Here is a 15,850-nt window from a genome sequence, read left to right on the forward strand (position 1 = left end):
CGGGAGAGGCCATGACAGTGAGAGGCCCGCGTACCGCAAAAAAAAAAAAAAAAAAAAAAGTATGTGTTAATTTTGTTTTCTAGCAAAATGTTTGTTTGGGTGAACTGTTGATACAGGGTTTGGTGCATTGACCCTGGACCCAGACTGCCTGTGGTTGAAATCCCACCTGTATCTCTACTGCTTAATAACTCTGTGATCTTGGTCAATTTACTTTATCTCTCTGTACTTCATTTTCCTTATCTTTAAAAGGCGGGGTGGGGGAGTCACACAGTAAGGGCTATGGAAGTACTAGCTATTATTTTTTTTCCACTGGTTTGTCATCTCCATGAAGTTGAGGTTTTCTCTTTTGTTCAGGGTTGTCTACTCAGAGCCTGGCACTTAGTAGGTGCTCAATAAAAATTTCATGAATAAACTGGGATGGGAGAGCGAGGCGTGGAGGAAGGGAAGCCTTGGTAGTTGGATGCTGGGCGGGCGGGAAGTCAGATACCTTAGTCATACTCTATGCCACTCCGCGGTTTCCTGGGACCTGAAGCAACGGGCCTACATTTCGTCTCTGAGAGATTCCCCAGGACTCGCGAGGTCAGAGCGCTGAGACGACTGTGTGCTCCGCGGCTCCACCCACGAGAGGCTCCTGCGGCCCCGCCCCTGGTGGGCGGTGTCGTGCCGGCAGGGCGTATACCGGCTCCAGTCGCAAGCTAGCCGTGAGGGGCGGGGCGAGGCTGGGCGGGGCCGACTCAGCCTGGTTTTGGCTCACCTCCTCAACGAAGAGCGGAAGTCTCAACCCCAGTCTTGACCTCCCTTGGGAACCCGTCACCGAGAGCCGTGGCTCGCCCCACGGGGCGGCGGGCCTGGGCGTGCACAGGCGTGGGCGGCACCATGAAGCGTGCGGGAACGCTGCGCCTGCTCTCGGACCTGAACAACTTCAGCGGCGCGGCCCGGCTCCGGGAGTTGTTGGCCGGGGACCCAGCCGTCCGAGTTCGGTGCAGCCCGGACGGCCGCCACCTGCTGCTGCTGCGACCTCCGGGAGCACCGGACCCGCAACTGCTGGTCGCGGTGCGTGGACCCGGCGCGGAACTGGAACGTGCCTGGCCGGCTGGCCAGCCCTCACCACTAGACGCCTTCTTCCTACCGTGGCCGGCCCGACCGGCGCTAGTCCTAGTGTGGGAGAGTGGCCTAGCCGAGGTGTGGGGCGCGGGGGTGGGGCCAGGCTGGCGGCTGCTGCAGAGCACCGAGCTGTGTCCTGGCGGTGGAGCCCGTGTGGTGGCCGTGGCGGCGCCCCGAGGCCGCCTGGTGTGGTGCGAGGAGCGTCAGGCTGGCGCTGAGGGCCGCGAAGGGCCTCCCGCAGTGGCTTTTAGCCACTGTGTGTGCGTCCGGACCCTGGAGCCCAGCGGGGAGGCCGGCACCAACCTGGGCCGTACACATATCCTGCTGCACAACTGCCCCCCTTTGGGGCTGCTGACCTCCCGCAAGGACCTCTTCCTGGTGCCCACTGCCACCACCTGGCCTGGCGTGGGCCACATTCTTCTCATCTGGAGCCCAAGCAAGGGCAGGGTGGTGGTGGCTGCCCCATGTCTTGGCCTCTCCTACAGTAAAAGCCTGAATCCTGGAGGAGGGGACCCATGGGACTTCAGGACCCTGCTCCGAGGCCTTCCTGGGCTGCTGTCCCCCAGGCAGCCATTAACTGTACACACCTGGGCCCCAACTCCCCAGGGCCTGCTGTGGCTTGACTTCAGTGGCACTGTGAGCCTGGTGCAGCCCCACGGTGGTACCCGGGCTGTTGGCACCCTTCAGGAGGCACCTGCCAGCCTGGCAGGGTCTGCAGCACTGGGCACATTTCATGGCACTCTGGCCTGTGTGCTGGGCTCCACATTGGAACTGCTGGACATGGGCAGTGGGCAGCTGCTAGAAAGGAAGGTCCTAAGTACAGACCGAGTACATCTGCTGGAACCCCCAGCCCCTGGCATGGAAAATGAGGAAGAGCTGGAGACCCGAGGGGGTCTTCGTTTGCTTTCAGCCGTGGGTCTGTTTCGAATAGGCTGGGAAGCCCCACAAGGCCTTGAGCTGCCTTCAGCTGAAGATCTGGTGTTTGAGGAGGCCTGCGAGTACTACCAGCGGCGGAGCCTGCGGGGTGCCCGGCTCACCCCAGAGGAACTGAGACACAACAGCACATTCCGGGCACCTCAGACCCTGGCTTCCATCCTCCAGGGCCACGTGTCCCCATCAACACTATTGACCACACTGAGGGCTGAACTTCGGGATTACCGGGGCTTAGAGCAGCTTAAAGCCCAGCTGGTGGCTGGGGATGATGAGGAGTCTGGCTGGACTGAGCTGGCAGAGCACGAAGTGGCACGGCTGCTGAGGACTGAGTTGATGGGAGACCAGCTGGCCCAGCTCAACACCGTTTTCCAAGCCCTCCCTACAGCGGCTTGGGGTGCCATCCTCAGGGCCCTGCAACTCCAGCCAGATGGGAACGGCAGGCTGAGGTCCCAAGCTCCCCCTGACATGTGGAAGAAGGTACTGGGGGTTACAACAGGTGGAAAGGAACCACCCAGTGGGATACTGCCTCTCTTTGAACTCCTGTGCCGATGCCTCTGCCAGCTGGAGCCACGATGGCTGCCACCCTTTGTGGAGCTGGCACAGCAGCAGGGCGGGCCTGGCTGGGGGTCAGGGGGCCCAGGACTGCCCCTCTATCGCCGAGCCCTGGAAGTACTAGGTGAGGAGGGGACTAGGCCTGAAGCACTGGAGCTAGACCTGCTCTTGGGCAGTGGGCGGCCCAAAGCTGTGCTCCAAGCTGTGGGGCAGCTGGTGCAAAAGGAAGAGTGGGAGCGGGCTCTAGAGGCTGGCTTGGCCCTCAGCCCCTCCAGCCCCCTGCTTCGAAGTGAGATCTTCAAACTGCTGTTGGCCGAATTTGCCCGGCACCGCCGGCTTGATGCTCACCTCCCCCTCCTTTGCCGCCTGTGCCCACCAGACCTAGCTCCAGCTGAGCTCCTGCTTCTACTGCAGACACACCTCCCAGATGAGTTGGAGCCCCCCACCCCATTCCCTGAGCCTGGGGCAGAGCCCCCTCTCACTGTGGGCTTGCTCAGAGCCCTGCTGGAGCAGACTGGGATTCAAGGACGACCCTCTGGCCCAGTTCTAAGCCGATATGAGGACATTCTATGGGACCCAGGCACTCCACCCCCTACCCCACCTCGGGGACCTATGTCAGCCCTCCAGGCATCAGACCACCCAGGCCTGGAGGCATGGGCACCATTTGGACAGGGCCTCTGTGTAACTGACACAGGCTGAAAATTGTTTCTAGGACACAGTGATCAGGGAAAGGTGCCTAGGAGTTGGAGGGGGCCAGAGTGGGACCTGTGTGTGCAATATTCACAATACTCTTCTCTCTTCTGGAGCAATTTATATATATATATATAAAATGTGTGTATAATAAATATGTTTGGTCTTTATCCTCAGGTTTCTGTCTTGGCGCAAAGCTCCTAAAACACTTGGAATTTCCTGAGTAATAGAAATATCTTTGTTATAACGTATGGACACCAAGGGGGGAAACTGGCGGGGGGTAGTGGTGGGGGGGATGAATTGGGAGATTGGGATTGACACACATACACTAATATGTATAAAATAGATAACTAATAACCTGCTGCATAAAATAAAATTTAAAAAAAAAGAAAAAACTCTACATTGCTGTTAGTAGTAACAGTGCTAACCACAGGAGATTCTGGATTTTAAATTTCAAAGTGATAGCTTTAGATTTTCTGAGAGTAATAAACAGGAATAGATCCAATGGTTAATTGATGTGCCTTGATTTAGACAAACCTAATAGATTAAAATCCAAGCATACATCAAAGATAAATTAAGGTCAAATAACTTACACTGCAAATAAGTTTACAGTAGAATAGAAGCCATTTAAACAGCAAATCCTCACTACATTTTAAATATGATCTGATTCCTATTTTGGGAACATTTATTAGATAAATTAAGGTGTGCTTTATCATAAAAATGAACACAGACGCAGGGGGAGAGAAAAAGCTAAAAAAAATTACCAGAAAATTTCAGATTTCAACTGGAGATTTAGTTAATATTATATCCAAATATTTTTTAAGTTTTGAATTGTTACTTCCCAAAGGTCAAAATTTTCATTTTCAACAGAAAAAAGTTGCCTACAAGAAATATTAAAACAAATTAAATAGGGAAACTCTTTGAGGTGGTGGGACTTATTCCAGCTCCCTATGCTTTGTGTTGGAAGAATAATTAAAATTTAACAGTCAATGAGCTTTCTGTATAAAAATAAAATAAAATTCAAAAAAAAAAAAGAAATGTCTTTGTTATAACAAGCCCCTTTAGACCAAACCTGCACTTACACTAATGAGGTAACAAAGTGGGGACCCCTAGCGTCAGGATGGGGCTGGTCACCAGAAAGACCCGAGTGATGAAAGGGTTGGAACTTTCAGCTCCATCCTCAACCTCCTGGGAGGGGAGTGGGGCTAGAAACTGAGCTCTACAGAAACCCCTGAACAGGGAAATTTGATGCGCTTCTGCCTTGGTGAACACATTAAGGTGCTGATGCACCCAGAGAGGACATGGAAACCCCATGCACACCCCTCACACCATGCCTTGTCCTATGCGTCTCTTCCATCTGACTGTTGTATCCTTTAATATACTGGTAAACATAAGTATTTCCTGGGTTCTGTTAGCCATTCTACCAAATTATCAAACCAATTTATAGCATGGGAACTCCCAATTTATAGTCAGCTGATCAGAAGTACCAGTGACTTGTGACTGGCATTTGAAGTGAGGGCAGTCTTGTGGGATTGAGCCCTTAACCTGTGGGATCTGTGCCAACTCCAGGTAGTTAGTATCAGAATTGAGTTGACTTGTAGGATACCCAATTGATGTCCACAGAGAATTGATGGTTGGTGTTGGAAAACACTCCAGAAATGCATAGACGGTTGGTGTGTTTTTCAATAGCTGAGGGCCTCATAGAGTTGGTTATAGAGGGAGTGGTTAAATCTGAATCTGTTGGCTAAAGTGACCACTTGCAATAATGAAAATAATTAACATTTATTAGCATTTAAAGTATGCCAGTCACTCTGTTAGTCTTTAAATAGTCCCTCTTTTAATGTTTCTAATAACCCCATCCGGAAAGTACTAATATTATCTCCATTTTACGGGTGAGGAAACAGAAAGATTACTTGACCAAGGTCAGTCAGCTAGAAAGTAGTAGCTCTAAGATTTGAACCACTTCACTGTACAGCCCAATAGCTGCTACCAGCTTGGGCTTGAAGCACTTCTCATTCCTGGCTCAATGCTAGCTTCTCTAGCCTGTTGTGAGGAGGGGGATCTGCAGAGGTACACACTTCCTTTCCCCAAGACTCTTCTGTTCCTGAATAGGAACTGTGCTGGCCCTGAGCCCATGCTTGTCTCCCCCAGGATTTCTGGAGCAGCCACTGGTTAAGGGGAAGGTTTACCACAGACAGGAGAGCTACCTGCAGAGCCCTCTGGCTTAGTAACAAGAGTCACTGGAGGAGGGTTGCTTGGAGGCTGACTCCCAAAACTAAGAAAAAAGAGCGTCTCCAGAACATATTTCTGTTCATCTGGATTTAGTCAGCAGGACCACCTTTGAAGAGGCCTAGGCCCTCTGCCCACTTCTACCAAGTGACCCCTCAGGCTGGTTCTGGGCTTAGGGTAGGACTCTGGATGCTGCTACTCAGCATCACCCTGGGCCCCCAGGTATCCCTTGTCCAAGGCTTGGGCCCTAGGTAAGGACTACCACTTAGCTTTGCCCTCAGCTAGGACCTGCAGCTTGGGTTCTGCTCAGCCTCATCCTGGACTTAAGGTGGCCCTTTAGGCTCATATGGGACTAGGGACAGTTCTTCAGTCTCGAGGAAGGGGGCAGCACCTCAGGCTTATACAGGGCTTGTGTTACTCCTCGGCCTCATGAAGGTCCCGAGGAAGCTTGTGTGCATAGCCGAGTCCTAGGATGGCTCCTCAGCCTCATGAAAGTCTAAGGATGGTACCTTGACCTCATCCAGAATTTGGATGGCTGTTGTCCTGGCCCTTAAGCCAGGTTGTCTACCAATATCAGGAGTCAAGCTACTGACCCTTAAGCTTCTGCTCCTCCCAGAGGCCCAGAACTAGGGACAGGTCATCCCTTGGCCTCTATCTCAGCCCTGGTTTGGGTGGGGTTCATCCTCCTCTTTAGTCTGGAGGCTGGGCCTATTATGGCCCTTCTGTGGGAAGCTGGGGATGGACAAAAGCAGGAATCTGTTTCCTGTTCATGATCCTGCTGAATCATGGTTGTTGTTTTCTGGGTTTTCTTTTTTTGGCCACTCCGCGTGGCTTGTGGGATCTTAGTTCCCTGACCAGGTATCAACCCCATGCCCCCTGCATTGGAAGCGCAGAGTCCCAGTCACTGGACAGCCAGGGAAGTTCCTCATTGTTGTTTCTTCTCAGCCTGAGATTGGCTTGGGCCTCTTTCTGTGCTTGGAGGGACAAGAATTGTACTCAGTGGCTCTCTGGGGGCATGGGCAAAAGAAGGGGGCCAGGTTTTTCCTTGGAATTGTTCGGCTTAAGGAATTTCCTCAGGGCCACCCACAAGTAGGAGAGCCACCCAGCCTGGCAGCTCTGAGGAGAGCAGGTGAGCTTAGATGGGAACTCTCACCTGCTGTTACAGACTTGGTGCTTGATTGCCCTTGTCCTTGTTCATGCTCCAGCTCCAGTGAGGAGGGTGAAGTGACCCCCAACCATGTCTCAGGACTTTGGAGAACAGCTCGGGGATATAGATATCATTGCGTGACTGGGTTCTGGTGGAGTGTGTGAGAGGACCATCAGAGAGCTGGCCCAGTGTGGTCTTCCTGAGTCAGAGGGCTCCAAATAGGTGAATGGAGATCCCAAGTCTGAGGTCTTTGGTTGGCAGGGAGTATTCTAGGATCAGAAAGTAGAGAGGGTCCCTAGACAGGATGTTGGGACCTGGGGATATGGGAGATCTAGGAGCTCTGAGGTCCTTGATCTTGGGTGCCTGGGTAAAGGGGGATGTTCTGGGGCTGAAGGTTTTGAGCAGTGGACAAGATCCCAGGTCCAGAGTCCCTGGGCAGGAGGTGGCAGGAAGGCCTGAGGTCCCTGGGTATTTCCACAGGTATGCCTCATCTTTGGAGCATACTACTCTCAAGTTCACTTGGCAGTAGTCTCTGGAAAGCTTGAAGGTGAAGCTAAGCTACACAAGACCAGAATGCAGTCTGGGCAAAGGAGAGGAAGCAAATCCTGAGGCTCCTCTACCTGCCTATATGGACATGGAGCCCAATCCTCCCTTTTTCATCTCCCTACTGCCCACCCATATTCCCTTCCCTCACCAGGAGATTCACTGTTTAGACACAGACCACAGTTTCCATGCCACCCAATGACTGGAACACAAGACTACAGCAGCCCGGGACTTCCCTGGTGGCACAGTAGTTAAGAATCCTCCTGCCAATGCAGGGGACACGGGTTCGAGCCCTGGTCCAGGAAGATCCCACATGCCGCGGAGCAACTAAGCCCGTGAGCCACAGCTACTGAGCCTGTGCGCCTAAAGCCTGTGCTCCGCAACGAGAGAAGCCACCACAAAGAGAAACCCGTGCACCTCAAAGAAAAGTAGCCCCCACACACCGCAACTAGAGAAAGCCCGCGTACAGCAACGAAGACCCAACACAGACAAAAATTAATTAATTAAAAAAAAAAAAAAAACTACAGCAAGCAACGAAGACCCAACACAGACAAAAATTAATTAATTAAAAAAAAAAAAAAAAGACTACAGCAACCCAAGTCTTCTCCAACCCACAAAGGCCAGAGATCAAAGCTCACCCCTTTCTCCTGTAGGAAATTGTTGGCCAGAGTGGGCTGTATCCAAACCACTCTGCTTTCTCCCCATACCCTGACCCAGCCATCAAGGGAACTTGTCCTTAGGAAGTGTTCCACACTGTACAAGTGTACCAGAACTTGGTTCACACTTCCCCTTGGTGGTCAGGGAGAGAGGAAGTTGGAGAGTGGGGAGGGGGCAGCTCTAGACCCCCAGCTCCAGAGGGAGCCCCCTCAGGCTGGAATGCCTGGCACCCTTACTGCCCTGGAAGAAAGGAAGAAGAATCCTCAGAGTGGCTCCCCAGGGCCCCACTCAATCTCTTCTTAGGCACAGGCTCCCCCTGGTGGTTACTGTCATTACCGCCAGCTCCACCATTACCCTTAAACAAGCACACACTTGCCCATTTCTTGACTAAGACTGAAGAAGCCCTTGAAGGTGGGCAAGAGAGGAGGAGAGGAGGAGGTCAGGGTAGAACTCAGGGAGCAAATCAAGGGGAGGGGAAGTGACCCTGGTCTTGTACTAGGACAGTATCACCCAGAAGAAAGAGGGACCTGAGCTGCCAGGATGCTTCCTCTCCAGGGTTGGAACTCTGCCCTAGCTACCAGACTGATCTGGATAATTTGAGCCAACTGAGGAGGAAGTTGAGGGCACAGCAGAGATTTCTGGGAAGGCACAGTGAGGTCATACTTTACATGAATTTGAAATATAGGAATAAGATGCTGGGCTTTATTCAAAATCAATAGTCTTACTTTATGCACAAAATGTAAAATGAAGGTGAATCTTCCTAAATATAAAACTTTTGAGAATCACAATTTCAAGGCTAATGGACTGTGTGAACTGTAAACTGCTTACACTATTACTGCATGCATCCCCATTTCTGCTGGTAAACAAAAATTCAGGTGGGGAGGGAGGCTGAATCAGGCTGTGAGGTCAGGGCTGAGTGACCAGGGTCACTCACCAGTTGTAGGTAGAAGACTTGGAGTTGTTTCTCCTCTAGTTCCCAGAGGGAGAGCCCGGGCTGGATCCAAAGGTCACTACACAGGAGCAAGAACAAAGGTGAGGAAAGACAGAGGCAGAGAGATGAGTAAGAGGATGAGGTTGGACCAGGAGAAGAGAGAGGAGACAGACAGATGGGAACGGGAAGAGGGACCTGGGGGAGGCAGGGAAATGCTCTCACTCTGGAGAGCAGAGGACGCTCTCAAGTGTGATTGCTGGAGGATGGAGGACATAGCAGAGAGGGGTCCCTTGGGGCCTCTCACCAGAATTATAGCCAGAGCGTAGAGCCAGTGGGACAGCTCGTCTAGATTTGATCTCCCAGAGCTTTCCATTATCTGAGAAATGAAGGAAAAAGGAAGGAGCTGTGAAGAGCTGAGGAAGGGGGAGTGGGGGGGGTGGGCTGCACCAAGAATGAGGTCAGTCCACCTCATTTGGGCCTCTCTGAGCTAAAGGTTCTGGAGGGGCAGACTGTCCAGGTCTTTCATAGGTGTCAAGTCCTCAGGCTTTGGCACCACTCAGATTCCAAGGTGACATGCAGTCTTCTCAAAGTCTCTATTATCTTTGTTTTGTACCAGGGAGAAGTGGGCATTGTCCCACCCTTAACCACCCCACACAGGCTCTAGGAGCAGCCTAGAGCCTCAGAACTGGGGGCAGAGTCTCCCCAGCATAGAGCCTTCCCCAGCATAGAGCCCTTCCCACAGAGCCCTGATGCTGGACGTGGGAAGGCTACAGTGGGGGAAGGAAAGGGAAGGCTGCTTGGAGGTATAGAGGCAGAGGGGACCCAAGCATAGCCAGGTCAGTGTCCTGGGCCAAGGCAGGGGGGGACACTGACCTGGATATCACTGGAGGGTTATCCAGAGGGGAAACCAAGTGACTGCTCATCACTGACTAGATTGGTTCATTGTTCTCATAGCCCTTTGGGGATAGTGGAGGGTCAGTATGGGCAAGAAGTGATTCATGGGAAGCCTAGGAGAGGGAGGATGGACACATCAGTGACTCACTTCCTCCGTCCACCAACTGGTCAGGCCCTAGTGAGTTCCCCAGCGAGTAGGTCTCCCCTGTAAATGTTGGAGAAGAAAAGAACATAAGGTGGGCTTTATGGGGTATAAGGGAATGGCTGCTTCAAAAGAGAGGAATGGAATGGCTCCAGAGTGGAAAGTTTGGAAGTGGATGGCCAAGAGGGATCAAACCAGAGAAGAAGAGTCAGAAAAACAGAGTGGGGAACACTGGTTGGATTTCCTAAACCTTTGTAGTTTCTCCAATAAAAGATATAGTTTCTCCTTGTAGAAAGCAGCACCTTCCCAGCTGGTCCCAGATCTCGCTACTGAGACCCTGAAGAGGTGTGTTTTTTGTTTTAATGACAAGCTTAACTGGACCTGGGAGTAGGCTCTCGATTCTGTGTCAATTTTGTTAGCCTTGTCCATCATCCCCTTAATTACATCAGTCAGACCCTTAACTCAAAGAGGGCTCCTTTGCTTGGCATGAGGGAAAGCCAGGAGGAGAATCTGTGGTTAACCCATTTCTTCCCCTATGAATAGTTTTTTGGAAGCAGAGTTCCAAGGGGTCATGTATGTGGGAACGGCTGAGGAGCCATCAAGAAAACAAGAGGGAGCTCTTCTCCTTGGCACTGCCTATGGAGGTGGCAGCCATTTCCAACTAGGCATCATGGCCACCCTCAGACCCCTCACAAAGCCCAAGATTATCAGAAAGAGGACCAAGAAGTTCATCTGGCACCAGTCAGACTGATATGTCAAAATTAAGCAGAACTGGAGGAAACCCAGAGGCATTGACAATAGAGTGCACAGGAGATTCAAAGGCCAGATCTTGATGCCCAACATAGGTTATGGGGGCAACAAGAAAACAAAGCACATGCTGCCCAGCGGCTTTGGGAAGTTCCTGGTCCACAAGGTCAAGGAGCTTGAAGTGCTGCTGATGTGCAACAAATCTTACTATGATGAGATTGCTCACAACGTCTCCTCCAAGAACCACAAAGCCATTGTGGAAAGAGCAGCCCAGCTGGCCATCAGAGTCACCAATCCCAATGCCAGGCTGTGCAGTGAAAAAAATGAATAGACAGTTCATGCACACATTTTCTTTGTGTTAATAAGACCATAAAACTCAGCAAAAAAAAAAAAAAAAAAAAGAGGGATCAGTTGTCAGTCTGTCAAATCTGCCCTCTCTCTCCCATCTCTGTGCCCAGCTTCAATTCCCCATCACCATCCTGTCAAGCTCTGGTCATCTCTTTTCGTTCCTCACATCTCACATCCATCTCTCAAAGTAATGGATTCTGAGCTTATATGTATTGACCACTCAGTGGACAAACCCACTGAGTCCATCAATATACTGAAATTCTTTTTTTTTTTTTTTTTTTTTTTTGTGGTACGCGGGCCTCTCTCTGCTGTGGCCTCTCCCGTTGCGGAGCATAGGCTCCGGACACGCAGGCCCAGCGGCCATGGCTCACGGGCCCAGCCGCTCCGCGGCATGTGGGATCTTCCCAGACCGGGGCGCGAACCCGGTTCCCCTGCATCGGCAGGCGGACGCGCAACCACTGCGCCACCAGGGAAGCCCTGAAATTCTTAAAAGTTTGAATTCAACAAATCTTCTGTATTATAAACTCTGTTGATATCCCAGTATCCTCCATCTGTGTATTCACATCTGGGTGGGGTGGTGGAAATGGAGTGGTAGTACAAAAGAAGGATCTGGAGCTGGAGGGAACCCACCCCATATGTGCCACAATGTCTGCGCCCTCTTATCCACTCTTTCTGGAATACCATGGAGAGACTGTGGGTCCCCTACTGGTGTTCCAACTTTCTCTAACCCCAAATCCGTGCAACTAATTCTAGGAAAGCGGGTATTAGGAGTTGGCCTTACTGGGACTTCTTTGGTAACTCTCCTAAAAAATCATTCCATAAAGGGGCTATTCCTGCATGAGGCTGAGGAAATACAGAGGTGAGAAAAACCAACTGGGAGGTGCTCAAATGTAGCCATACAGAGGTAAAGGGGAACATGAATGGTTGTCCTGGTTGGTGTCTTCAGGCCAGATCTAAGAGGAGAGGCTGTCTGCCCTTTCATTCCATGGACCAGGGTTGGCAGAAGTTTCCCAGGTTTCTGAAATTTTCAAACCTTCCTCAGACTTCGGGCCTCTTTCCACATAGTGACCAACTGTAAAAGCTTTGAAAGAAAAAGGTACCATGCAATTGTCTTTAGGGAGATCTTAATGGGGGGGGCAAAGAGGTGTGAGGAGAGCTGGTGCCTCACTCAGCATCCAGTCTAGAGGCGTGAGGATCCCCAGAGATTGAATTGGTAGGAAGCAGCCTGAGCCTCTTGCAGTTTGTAGGAAAAAGAAAGGAGGCATGAGGTAGTACCAGCTGCAAGGCTTCTATGGCTCCCAGTTCAGGAAGAGAATCCCCAGAGTGGGAAAGAAAAGAACCCAGCTAAATGGCTAGGTCCTGGCAAGTAAGGAAGAAACAGGGCTCAGGGAGCTAGCTTGGTTTGGCAAAAAGACCCTTATGGGGGCTTAACCCTGATGGCTTCCCCAGCATATTAAGACCACCCTCGGGAACAGTCCTACTTTGTTGATGATCATATAGGGGTTCATTTTCAAAAAGTATTTAACACTGATATCAGCTCATTAACATCTGGGAGCTGGAGAAAGAAAAACGGGGAGGGCAAAGACTAAGGCCATGTGCCTTGCTTGCCTCACTGGCCTCGTGGAGGCGGAAACTCCCCCTCGGTCCCTTTCCAAACCCTCACATGATAGATACAACACCCTCCCATTGTTCTATAGAGAACAGCGGTCTGGATTCTGCCAATGCTGACCCTTCCCTGCTACCAACATTCGTGTGCCTGTCTCAATTTAAAGGCTCTTGGGGACTAGGCTGGGAATCAAATTCTCCATCATAAAGGGGCTTCTTTGGGAATTCACTGGCGGTCCAGTGGTTAGGACTCTGTGCTTTCACTGCTGAGGGCGCAGGTTCGATCCCTGGTCAGGGAAATACAATCCCACAAGCAGCACAGGGTGTGGCCAAAAAAAAAAAAAAAAAAAAAGAGGTGCTTCTTTAAGTAGAGACAGATTTCTCCTCTCAGAGTCAATGACTCTCCAAGAGTGGGCTTAGGTGTCCTCCATCCAATTGGAGGCACGTGTAGTGGGTTGAATCATGGCCCCCAAATGATATGTCCACCCAGCACCTCAGAATATGACCTGATTTTGAATAAGCGTCCTTGCAGAGTTAATTAAGGTAAGGATCTCAAAAAGAGGTCATCCTGGACTAGGGTGGGTCCTAAATCCAAGAATGTGTATCCTTTTAAGACAGAAAAGGAGACAACACAGAGACACAGAAGGAGAAGGTCATGTGAAGACAGAGCAGAGATTGGAGTGATGGGTCTACAAGCCAAGGAATGCCAAGGATTGCTGCCAGCCCCCAGAAGCTTGGAAAGAGGCATGGGATGGATTCTCCTCAGACCCTCCAGAACAAACCAACCTTGTGGGCACCTTAGTTTTGAACTTCTGACCTCCAGAACTGTGAGAGAATAAATTTCTGTTGTTTAAAGCCACCAAGTTTGTGATAATTTGTTACTGCAGCCCTAGAAAGCTAATACACACCCCAAGAATGAGGTTGAGTCTCCCTCATCAGGTCTCCCTAAGGACGGGGTATATATCTTGGGTGGAGGCTACCTTTTCTGGGTCAAACTGAGGATAGCAGTAAAGAGCTGAAGGTCTCGGGAGGGCCCCTCACCAAGCTAAGGCTGAGGTTGAGCCTTAGGCTATGAACTTGCACTTGCTGGTAGAGCTCCCTGCACTTGCCCAGGGTGCTATAAGGCTGCTGCCAGGGTCTGGACCTCTGACCCCTCATCCTAGAGAGCTGAGAGGCAAGGTCCCCATTGCTTGGCAATACCTTCTTCAACACTGCTTTTGTTGCTAGGAGAGGAGCCAAGAACAACCAACAGGACCCAGGCTCTGGTGTTGATAGTGGGAAGAGGACCTGGCTTTGACCTCAGCCTGGGGAGAAACTGCTCTGCCAGGCCACACTGGGGCTACAATCCTGGGGACTCCTTGGACAACTTCCACCCCTCCCCAACACACACACACACACACACACACACACACACTGGAAGAGCATTTCACACCTCAAAGTACCTCCCTGGACTTCCCTGGTGGCGCAGTGGTTAAGAATACGCCTGCCAATGCAGGGGACACAGGTTCGATCCCTGGTCCGGGAAGATCCCACATGCCACAGAGCAACTAAGCCCTTGCGCCACAACTACTGAGCCTGTGCTCTACAGCCTGAGAGCCAGAACTACTGAGCCCATACACCACAACTACTGAAGCCCGCGTGCCTAGAGCCCGTTCTCCGCAACAAGAGAAGCCACCTCAATGAGAGGCCCATGCACCACAACGAAGAGTAGCCCTGGCTCGCCACAACTAGAGAAAGCCCGCGTGCAGCCAAAAATTAAAGAAAAAAAAGTAACTCCTTGTCACCTACTTCATCTGATCCTCCTACCCTCTGAAGCCCACAGAGCAGCAGTTATGATGCCCATATTACAGAGAAAACTAAGCTGCAAACAGGCAAGCTGGATCCTGGGCTAGCAGGTGAGAGAGGTGGGACTAGAAAGGAGACAGGCCTACAGGCTTTAGGCCAGCACCCTTCCCCTTCCGTGTGGACCTGGGGACCCCTCTCAGCTCAAGGATAGGACCCCCAGGCATGAGTGGACTACCCTAGCAGTGGGAGTTTAACTTAGTACTTAGGAAAGACAGGCATATGAACAAAGGCCCAAGAGCACTGAAACTTATAAAGCAAAGGAGGTACATGTAAAAATAAAACATCCTTCTATTTTAATCAGCCCCAACCCTTCAAGAGGGCCTGCCTACCCATCGATCTGGGGCATTCCTCCCAAGTGTTAGAAGGGTACCTGGAGACACACTGGATAAGAACTCACAAGGATTTAATCCTGCCTTTACCACCTATTGTCTGTGTAACCTCAAATAACTTTCTTAACCTCTTTGAGCCTCAATTTCCTCAGCCATAAAAGAGGAAAAGGAATAGTATCTACATCATAGAACAGTTTTGAGGATTAAAAGAGAGAATGACTGTGGAAGAACTTACTTGTATATTCTATACATGTCATTTGGAGGGCACTAATAGTTAGGAACCTTAGGAATCTCTTAAGATCAGTTTCTCTAACTCTGTTTTCCACAGGAGGAAACTGAGGATCAGAGGATAAATGACGGAGAAAGGGTCACAAAGTAAGTACAACAGAATTATATCATACAAAGAGATTAGATTTTAAAGTAAACACATAGGTCAAAAATTGAATCACACAGTCAAAACATGATAACTCCTTAAGTCATCCATAAAATAAGGTAGAGCTGACCTCTCAATAAGTCCAGCTCAGCCAGTTGGGAACCAATTGTTGTTTCAGTGGTTGAGCACCAGATTTGGCAGCTGGCTTGCTTTTAGGGTCCATGTTGCATGAAAAATGCTTGAATCATTGAATTCACACTTAGTGTAACTGAGATGCCATCTCCCTTCTCACCCTGCCAGTTGTTTAAAATGCAGTCGCTCTTTGCTGAGTGCAGACGGCTGTACTGGTCCTAAGTTAAACGTGTCTATGGTGCGGCTCCATAGAGCTGGAAGCAAGATTATTCAAACCTAATAGGTGTGCCTTCCTCCCAAGCATTTGTTCATCCAGCTAGGAGGTCTTGAGTGCTGTCACTGTGGGCCTGCTTCTACCTGAGCCTGGGCTGGGCTGCCCGCCCACAGCGCGCCTCCAACCCATTCCTCTCACTCTCAATCTGCTCAGAAAAGGATTCCAGAATGGGCTTTTGATGCTGTGATATTGTGATTTATAATAAGAAATATGTGGTTGGTCTTCGTCTCCATTTCTGGCACAGAGCTCCTAAAACCCTTGGAGCTTCATAACTGATAAATGTGTCTTGAGAAACATGTCTTGATATTCATAACAAATAAACCCGTTCAACTACACCAGAGTTTATGTTAATGAAGTGACTTTTGGAAAGTACCT

At 50.6% G+C, this 15,850-nt stretch overlaps 1 protein-coding gene and 1 pseudogene across 1 annotated transcript; both read left to right on the forward strand.

Annotated features, from left to right (window-relative positions):
• The first annotated feature begins 699 nt into the window (after positions 1-699).
• Positions 700-3,400, forward strand: HPS6 (HPS6 biogenesis of lysosomal organelles complex 2 subunit 3). Its single transcript, XM_007126860.2, has one exon. It carries the CDS (start codon positions 877-879, stop codon positions 3,286-3,288), a length of 2,412 nt encoding a protein of 803 aa, XP_007126922.1. The 5' UTR covers positions 700-876; the 3' UTR covers positions 3,289-3,400.
• Positions 3,401-9,552: 6,152 nt separating this feature from the next.
• LOC102979134 (60S ribosomal protein L32-like) lies at positions 9,553-10,900 on the forward strand (annotated as a pseudogene).
• The last annotated feature ends 4,950 nt before the right edge of the window (positions 10,901-15,850 follow it).

Source organism: Physeter macrocephalus, chromosome 20, assembly GCF_002837175.3.
Source record: "Physeter macrocephalus isolate SW-GA chromosome 20, ASM283717v5, whole genome shotgun sequence".
Taxonomy (NCBI): domain Eukaryota; kingdom Metazoa; phylum Chordata; class Mammalia; order Artiodactyla; family Physeteridae; genus Physeter; species Physeter macrocephalus.

Excerpts from the sequence above, each read along its gene's own strand:
- HPS6 (XM_007126860.2), top strand. The coding sequence starts at position 877 with ATGAAGCGTGCGGGAACGCTGCGCCTGCTCTCGGACCTGAACAACTTC.